The sequence below is a fragment of the Zalophus californianus genome, chromosome 2 (genome assembly GCF_009762305.2).
Source record: "Zalophus californianus isolate mZalCal1 chromosome 2, mZalCal1.pri.v2, whole genome shotgun sequence".
In the NCBI taxonomy this organism is placed as follows: domain Eukaryota; kingdom Metazoa; phylum Chordata; class Mammalia; order Carnivora; family Otariidae; genus Zalophus; species Zalophus californianus.
Genome location: NC_045596.1, coordinates 186806552 through 186816228, shown reverse-complemented (window position 1 = coordinate 186816228; position 9677 = coordinate 186806552). Strand labels below are relative to the sequence as shown.

The 9677-nt window shown below is 40.0% G+C and overlaps 1 protein-coding gene across 1 annotated transcript in view; it reads right to left on the bottom strand.

Moving 5' to 3' along the window:
• Window positions 1-1753: 1753 nt before the first annotated feature.
• The window catches only part of PDLIM3 (PDZ and LIM domain 3), a 30575-nt gene continuing 22651 nt past the window's right edge, over window positions 1754-9677 (bottom strand). Inside the window, 8 exon segments of the mRNA XM_027598892.2 lie at window positions 1754-2370; window positions 2373-2450; window positions 2453-2490; window positions 3926-4037; window positions 5852-5875; window positions 5878-5981; window positions 7603-7766; window positions 7768-7867. Of these exon segments, the coding sequence (XP_027454693.2) occupies window positions 2300-2370; window positions 2373-2450; window positions 2453-2490; window positions 3926-4037; window positions 5852-5875; window positions 5878-5981; window positions 7603-7766; window positions 7768-7867 (691 nt within the window). The 3' untranslated portion in view covers window positions 1754-2299.

Sequence of the window (9677 nt, the reverse complement as noted above, 5' to 3'; positions counted from 1 at the left end):
AGGACCCCCAGATCATGATCTGAGCTAAAGGCAGATCCTTAATTGACTGAGCCACCCAGGCGCCCCTACACTACCATTTTTTTTAAACTCATTATTAAACATGTGAACTTAAGCCATTCTTATTATTCTGCCATATACTAATATATGATGTGCATTAATGTACAATATAATGTACACTTTTATCATGAATCTTTCATTCTTAATTTAACCTCTTCTTAGTACAGTACACATATCCTCAGCTGTGCTTCCTGACTCCAATTGAGATGTTGCCTTAACCTTCTACTGATAATACCTAGCAGACTACCACTGGGAAGGGCCATGAGGTGTAAGAGAGGGAAACAGCTCTGGGGATTAAATACTTCTCAGATTCTACTTGCTCCTCCTGATAGTCACTCCACCTTTATCTCCTAGTCCAGAAATACCAGTGCTGTTAATTTCCACACCTTTGCAAGATTCTGGAGGGTGTATTGGGTTGGTTTTCAGTTTTCTCCACTGCTGCTTTGCATTTCAGCTTTCTTGAGTTTTCTAAGTCAGTTACCATTTATTTTCTCCCGGGCTTCCAAGCTTTTAAGTTTATGTCCTTCCCCAGAACAAAATACTTTAAAATAACATCTGAACAAAAAATATAGTCTATTTTGGATACATTCATTTCTTTGATCTCTAAGTTTCTTATTTATTTATTTTAATGCCTCTGTTAATGAATTTGTTTTGGTGCAAGGGGCTCCAGGTTGCAATCTCAAATGCCTATGGGCCAGGTAGGTGTTGTGGTTCCTCTCACTGGATCCAAACCTTAGACAGGTCAGGGTCAGAAATAATTAGTTAAGTTCGGGGGGAATTCCAGAGCAATACAATGTGTGCCCTGTTTTCCATTTGAGACAATAGGAGATTACTTGCTCCAGACCCACAGGGTAGGGTATAGATGTAGAGGGGTAGGATAATAGGGTAGAGATGAATTTGTGACCAGGGGTGAGACAAAGGGCCCAAGACAGTCCCTACCTCCCCCTCTCCACATCCTGCCAGTTTCCATGGTTTTATGTGGAGGGGACATTTTCAGAAGTTTCCCATGTATCCCCAGTGAGAGCATGGAAGTAGGTAAGACATGCAAGTTAGGGCATTGCTATGTGACCACCAAAGTGAGAGGCAAGGTGACAAGACAGAGCCAGGGGCTAGATGGGGTTCACTGAGATACAAGGATCCAAGCCTCCAGGGAAGAGCTGAGACTTCTGGAGATGATGCTGGAGGTGGGTTTGTTGCCTGCTCCCCAACCATGTGGAGAAAACAGACCACAAATGAAACCATGGATTTTAGCAGTGGATACAATAGGATCCCAGGAGACTAGCAGCCCCTCCCTTCCTCAGGAGGGCCCTGAAACTGTCTCCTCTTGGAGATGCCATCTTGGGAAGGAGGAGGCAGCAGTGGTGAAATTTTGAGCCTAAAGAAACAGCCTTGAGGGAGGTCTGAGCCTCGAAGTCACTGAATATTTTGTCTGAAAGAAACATTTATAAAATGAAAGAGACCATTTCAAAGCACAAGAAACTGTTTTTATGGGAAAGGGACTGAATTACCTTTAGCAAATTTTAAATGTCCCTCCTATCAGCAGAAATTGTGGGCTCTTAAGAAAAAGTATAGGAAACTAAAGAAGACAAATTTTTCTTAAAATACCCGAGTTGTTATTGTACATGTCAAGATATGATTGGACCCTCTTGTTGGAATGTTGATTTTATTTGAATTCATTGAATGCCACTTCATTAGGTATTTTAAAAATATTTTATGTATTTATTATGTATGTTGCATCTGGTGGTATAATGGTTTGAATACGAAACTAGAGAAACCTAGGGAATTTCTTTCTGACATGCACTGTAATAGTTAAAACAGGTAATAGGCAATTGCAGGTTGTGTTAGAATACAAGATTGCCGTTTGGTATTTACTACAATTGCAAAATCAGCTTCTTAAGGAAAGATAATTAGACTCCCCCGAATCTCTTGATGTCACAATATAAATATAAATTGTGGGGTATGACATAGAAAAAAAATTAGTGCCTTCAATGTCCTTAAGTTATTGCTAGCGCGCTGAGAGAAAAAGAGCTGCAAAACATAGCTAAGTTGTATGTTTCCGAGTACATTTATAGCAGGCATTTGTCTCCCCGCTCCCTGTTCTTCAGTAGCAATAAGATAAACGTCTAAAAGCCTTGATTTTAGATTTGGAGCCAGCCCGTTTTGCTATACTTCTGTCCAAAGCCACCGATATCTTCGTGTGTAAGTGCGCGTGAGTGTGTGCGTGCTTGGGTCTGTGTAAGGCTTAATTAAGCTTTGGATAGAGAGTAACCGTGTCGTAGCCCTCTGGGGGCCTCGTGCGAGCCCTTGCGTGGGTTCGCAGTACAGCTCCCCCTCCACGAAGAAGTAGCCCTTCTGTTTGAGGTTGAGGTTACAGTCAGCGCACACGAAACACTCGGATGCCGGTGCTTGTCCCGCGCCTTCACAACAGCGCCGCTGTGGAGGAAAAGACGAGATGGAGTGAAAAACACAAAGCCAAAAACCTGATGCAGAGGAAGCAACGCCGCAGATAGGGCAGGTGCTGTGTGTTTCATGTGCAGGAAACAGCCCCCAGCTGTAAAGCCAGCACAGCCCTGAGACTGATGTCACCCTCAGGGCGATCCGAGACAACCGCAGTAACACCTCACGGGGTTCTCTCGGAGGTTGACCTGTGACTCTGTTTCCTGTTTTTCAAACAAGTCGCTTCTATAAAAGTTTTAGGATCTTCCCTCATGATCTATGCCGAATGTTTCTTTGAAAGAGGAAAAACATGTATAGATACGGCAAATACCTCCGCAAATTCCGATTTGACATAGCTTGCCTACACATCTGCAAGTCCCTCTGCTTTCTGTCTTGGCGCCGCCGCCTCTATTGTATGGAGCCCAGAGAAAACAGCACAGGGCAGGGGTGGAATTTCCACGGGTGGGCAGACTCACCTCTGTTGTCAAAACGGTTGACTCCAACTTAGGAGCAGTAATTGCTTTTGGTAACATCATAAACTATTGTGTTTTCTGAGATCCTCTTTGCTCCTGAACTGCGGGTCCTGCTTCTTTCCTTCCTACCTTCTTTCTTTTCTTTTCTTTTCCTTTTCTTCTTTCTTTCTTCCTTCCTTCCTTCCTTCCTTCCTTCCTTCCTTCCTTCCTTCCTTCCTTCCTTTCTTTCTTTCCTCTCTCTCCCTCCCTCCTTCCCTTGCTCCCTCCCTCTCTCTTTCTCTCTTTCTTTCTTTGTCACCTTCCCCTCCTTGCTCTAACCAGGCTTCTCTCCCCCTGTCCTCCCAGGATGAACCGGGGTCATTGGGCAGATGGTGCCGCAGTGTGTGAGCTGATAGTAGAGGCAGAGAATAAAGGGGTGGTGAGAAGGGGCATGTGGGGCATTTGCGGTGGAGAGATTGAAGTGACCTGGGTCACTTGGAGATTTGAACTAGCAAGTGTGGCTATGCAAACACAAGGACCCCTTGACATGGAAGCTGACTGTATTTTTTAAAAGTTATACTTCAATATTTGTGCAACCTAAGGAACCGAGGAAAGATAATGTGTTTTCATGAACAACCTGATGACCCTCATATTTGGTTTCCTCAGTTTATACAAAAGAGGAAGTATTTAAAGGCTACACATTAACCAAGGGAAGGCTTTTTGAAGTGAAGCTATGCTTCTCGGAAGCAATTTTTTAAAATATGCTTTGAGGACAGTTTTTTTTTTTAAATGGGAATATATCTGAAATTATAAGTCCAGATTGTTGCTGACTCACATTATATGCCAATTTTAGGGCATGTTGAAGGAGTTCTGGTCAAAATGTGCTAAATGTTTGTGGACATAGTTCAAGTCACTGACTAGAAACCGAGAGTGGATACCGAGATTTAGAGTGAATGCCTGGGTTAAAACTGGAACTTACCACGATGCCGCTCCCACATTTGTCACAGATTGGCATCTTCTGAACGCCGCCAGCACTGCCGTGGGCTTTGGTAACCGGAGCTCTCACACTCCGAGTTCCAGCAGGACGGTCATCTGAAAAACAAAGTGTTTCCATTTATGGCAAGTGGACAGCTGGCTACAGTTTGTACTTCGCTTCTATTTTAAGGTGTGCACTTTAACCTAAGGAATTCTTAATTTGCGCCAGAACTAGTGTCTCAAAAGGAGGATCCAAACATCACTTGTGCTGAAGTAGGGCCTTTCCAAAAAGGATTTAAAAGTTGTCGTTGTCGTTGGGGGGAGCTGTTATAAAACGCCGAAAAAGATCAGAGAGCCTTTGGCATTTTTTTTCTTTTTCTCATTGTGGTAAAATATACAGAACGTACGATGGGTCATAATGACCACTTTTCATGTGATTCAGTAGCAGTAAGTACATTGACAAGGTTGTACAACCAGCACGGGCAGTTCTTTCCAGAACTCTTTCATCATCCCAAACAAAAAACTCTGTACCCATTAAGCAGTAACTTTCCATCCCCCCTTCCTCCCAGATCCTGGTAACCTCTACTCTGTCTTTACGACTTGCCTATTCCAGGTACCTCATAGGGGTGGATGCGGGCAAGATTGATCTTTCTTGTCTGGCCTATTTCCCCAGCATGTTTTCAGGGTTCATCCATATTGCAGCATGTATCAGAATTTGATTCATTTTTGAGGCTGACTAATGTTCTGTTGGATGGATAGACCATATTTTGTTTATCCATTGATCAGTTTGATAGGCATATGTGTTGTTTTCACTTTCTGGCTATTGTGGATAAAGCTGCTATGAATACTGGTGTATGAGTATCTCTTTGAGTTCCTGCTTCAATTCTTTGGGTATATACCCAGGGAGTGCAGTTGTTGGATAATACGGTAATTTCTGTGTTTAACTTTTTGAGGAACCGCCATCCTGGTTTTCACAGTGGCTGCACCATTTTGCATTCCCATTAACCATGAACAAGGGTTCCAGTTTTTCCACATGCTCACCAACACTTGTAAGTTTCTTTTTTTTTTTTTTTAATAGCCAACTTAGTAGGGCATTTTGCATTTTTGTGCAACTTTTTTTTTAAGTTTTTATTTATTTATTTATTTGACAGAGAGAGAGACACAGGGAGAGAGGGAACACAAGCAGGGGGAGAGGGAGAGGGAGAAGCAGACTCCCCGCGGAGCAGGGAGCCCGATGCGGGGCTCGATCCCAGGACCCTGGGATCATGACCTGAGCCGAAGGCAGATGCTTAACGACTGAGCCACCCAGGCGCCCCATTTTTGTGCAACTTTTACAAGACTGTGTATATCTTTTTGGGGTAGAAAAACATTGATAAGATTATGAGCCTGGAGGACAGCAGGAGTGCGCTAGAGATTCAGCCTTGCTTCTTACTGGCTGTGTCTCTGTACAAATCCACTCTCTCTGTGTGTCAGTTTCTCGTTTGTTAAAAGGGAAAAATAATAGTTCCTATCTCACAGGTTATTGGGAGGATTAAGAGATCAGTATGCAAGGTACTTAGCACAGGGTTTGGACATAGTAAGGGTCATTTTCAGTGTTATTTTAAAATTTTGATGATGATGACACCCCTGGAGTGGAGGGAGGCTGAGAAATTTTGCAATATCATTTAAAATTCTAACTTATGATTTTTGAGCCGAACTAGCCCCTTGACTACTATGGATGGAATTTGTCTTTGGTGCCCTTTATCACCGGGTTGGTGGCTACTTGGATACATTCTGGAAGCTCCTTTTCTAAACCAAGCGCCATCCAAATCTTTCTGAGGAAAGATTCATTTGATCACTGAACTAAATCAATTTTTAGTCTTTCATTCCCAGTATGTTTGCTCTCCTCTCCTCCATCAACACTGTTCCAGCAGGGATTCATGGCTGCTCACCAGGGCCATCATCACTAACTCCTGGAGCACCCTGAAGGAGCCCGACTGGCGAGGCTGAGCAGGCTCATTCCGATTGTCATGGAGCATCCGGTACACATCTGACTTGGGGGGCACCGAGGCTGTGGGTTCGCTGAAACACAGGATGGCATGTGAAGCAGTGTCAGGAGCGTTGTGAGGCATGGAATGTGCAAGAAGCCACAAGACATGGATAAGCAATAATCACTATATTTGCAGTAACTCCTGAGCAAAGGTTCAGGATTTTCAAGGTTAATCTCTATACAGTTAAAAATCTGATATGAATTCACATGGGTCACTTTCATGATGTCATTCATTAAACTGGGAGTCACATCAGCACTTCTCCATCTGGCAGAATACTTTAGAGGGCAAGTACAATGTGGCTGTTAGGGAATAGTGATAAAAAAATAACACTCATGTCTGATGGCTATATAATTATAATGTGAACAAAATTAACTTTTCTCATAAAGAGACAATATACACATGGTAGGAAGTGCAGGAGTGAGCCCGGTCTGATTATTCTCCGTCATGAAATTGTCAATAAAGTTCAGATTCATTTCTGATATTAAGCTGAAAGGTATGGCTTAATTTTGTTTTTAGGGTTAATTTGTTAACTCCTGAAAACAACAAAGGTATAATTTTGCTTATAAATTGAAGAAATGCAACTTGTATGTGAAAATACACAATGTAGAAACCTTCATAGATAAGTCAGTTATATTGACTACATTATGTTTTTTAATAGGCAATATATAATTCACATATAACAATGATAGCAGCTTTATTTTAATATTCTACAAATATAATCATGATGAACCAGTAAGAAAATGCCTCAGTAATACTGCACGTCAGGCACTAAATGCTTTATTATTTTATGTCATTTGATTGCAATATCTAGAAAAGGTAGTTGCTATCTGCACATATTTTACTACCTATATCATATTTTAAAATCATCATCTTATATATCTGAAATTCTTTGCAAAAAAGTTTTGAGATACATTACACATTTATTATCTCATTGTATTCGTCCCTAGAACTATTTTGGGATATAGTTACATAGTACTCTAAACATTATAAAATTTTAATTTTATATAATTATATAATGGTTATATAATACTGAAAGAAGTAATAAGTTTTTATCTTGTAAGTCTTTATTTGAAAAAACTTGATGGCAAAAGTACTTTGAGCAAATATTCATAATAAAGAAGAATTAGTCAAAATAGGGACCAATGGAAATTAAATATTTACATTAATAGCTTGAGGTTATAAAAACTTTATTCATGGTAAAAATTCTAAATGGAAAAATGATTACCTCTCCACAAGCTACCATTAAAAGAGACAAGAGGTGTCATCTCTTAAAATTCCTCTGAACCGCCCATTCCTTTCCAATTTTTGACCCCCAAAGAAGAAGCATAGAGTATACTAGATTCTAAGTCACTTTTTTGAGAGTATTGTACCAGACATTTGTAAAGAACACTGTGGCTTTCTAAAGGAGATAGACATTTGTTCCTTCCCTAATTCATTGTTTTGTGCTCTGTCACGGAAAGCTCTACTTAGTTATTCTTGAAATCGCTTTTATCTTAGGTCTAGATATTTTGCAATACACCCCTAGTATTTTTTTCTTTAAAGCTTTCCACATAGCTTTCTTTCAATTACGACAATGTTAAAAGACACCCGTAAAGTTGACATCGCCCATGTGTTTAGTTAATATGCCCATGGTTCAAAAAGACTCGCATTACCTCATTGAGGGTGCTTCCCCTAGAGCTGTTGAAACCTGACCCTGAAGTGTTTCCATAATATTGTCATCTGAGTACAACTGCATAGGTGTATTAAACTGAGCATGTACAATCTTCACACCGGGAAGTTCCATTTCCAAAGGAATGTTAGGGGCCATCTTAGCAGCACACTTTCAAGTCACCTGGGCAAATAGTACTAAGAGTACTGACAGAAGAAGGGGTGCTACGTCCGCTGCTGCCATCAATACCGGACGGAGTACTGCATCCACTGTGTTAATGACCACGTGACACAGAGGTGACACAGGATTCAGAAAACCCAGACAGAACACAGAGAACAAGTACAGAAAGGTTAAAAGGAATTGAAGACAGAAAGTAAGATGTGAATTCAATCAAATTCAAATGAAATGGTTACTTCTGGCTAGGATGTGTTTTACAAAGGGAAGACATTTCAAAATTCCTGATTGAACAAAGTGCAAGAAAATTAAAAACTACAGGTGATATTGCATTTTTTGGCTCTGTTCTACCAGGGCAACATGTTGAGGGTTACACACAGAGTTGTATGTGAGGTAGAAAAGATGCAGCTATCTTTACTTTTTTAAAAATAGGCCAAACGATTTTAAACTGGCCCACGTCACAAACAAATGATGCAGGGAAATGACATTGGCTGGATGTCCTTTTACATTTATGAACTGCAGTATGTAAAATCAAAATATTCCTGAATGATCCTTCACAATTAGGAAGGGACTACGCAGCCTGAAGACCCAATCAGATATTTAGGCTAAACGTTTCATGAGAAGTATGTTTCCGAAATGCACTTATGCTTTCATTGAATAGTAACTGGCAACTTGAAGGTTCTGTGATAAAGATTATGTTTTAAAGCTGTTTTGTAAATGTCTTACAGTTAAGATTTTAACTTTTTCTACTTTTATTCTTTAATTTTGTGAAGAATACACATTAATAAACTGTTCAGTGATTTAAGACAGGCTCTAGAAACAGCCAATAAATGCTTGTCACCTTGAAATTAATTGATTAGAGGGCAAATAAGGTGGTCTTAGACTCTTTGGAAACTACGTAGGGCTAAGCTATATTTCTTTCATACATAGCTATTTCATGTAACAATTTTGGAGGCACACATGTATTTCCATGCATAGTTCTCATTTCCTTTTAAAGATCAATTGAGGAGACTTATTATTAAAATAGGAGAAAAGCCAGTCATGCAATTTCAAGAACAACTAGGAAGATTTCATATTCTCTATGAATCTGGATAAGAGGCTGGTTATAGCTGACGCACCAATGACTAAAGTCATTTTTCTACATGCATTTTAAGTGCAGCGTGAGAAATGCATTTTACAAGAAAATGGAATATACTGAGATTTTTTTAAAGCACAGTCATTTAAGACTAAGGCAAAAGAAATGTTAGTATTTGAAGACTTCTATCATGCTTGCAGGTTAGTGTTGCTATAAACTCCAGACAGAGAACAATTTATATGATGTGTTTATCTCAAAGTCCATTTTCTCTTAGGGCTTAAGTATGACTCTTGCATTTACTCTCTAGGGCTACTAATGCTAACCTTAGCCCCATGTAGACAGCAAAAACCAAAAGGATATTGGACATTGATTTTGTTGACTTCATCAATGTTGTAGCCTGCTTAGTCTGGACAACCCATGTCACAAAATGGATTTTTAAATTTTTTTGTCTTGTGTTATCCATTTCAACCACCTGCATGACCTAAATGAGGCGAGTACATATGGATGTGCTCCTTCACTTCCTGGCTGTTGAGAGCCTATTTAAAACCTAATCTCTAAATTGGTTAATCACAACAAAATGCCCAGTGGCTTATTTACCATTTTTGTAAGCTCAACACTTTACTAGCTCTTGAAGTCGACCTCAGTTGGTAAAAAATAAAAGTAAATTTTCAGTTATAGGGCAGTTTACTCAGGATTATATTGATTTATCCTAAGTGCAATGAAGCATATTAAATTGTAATATTGGGATTTGAAACACTGAGTTAAATCTTGGGAGAGTTGGGCTTAAAATAGTGAACCTTGTCAGCAAGCATTTATAGCTACTCTGACCC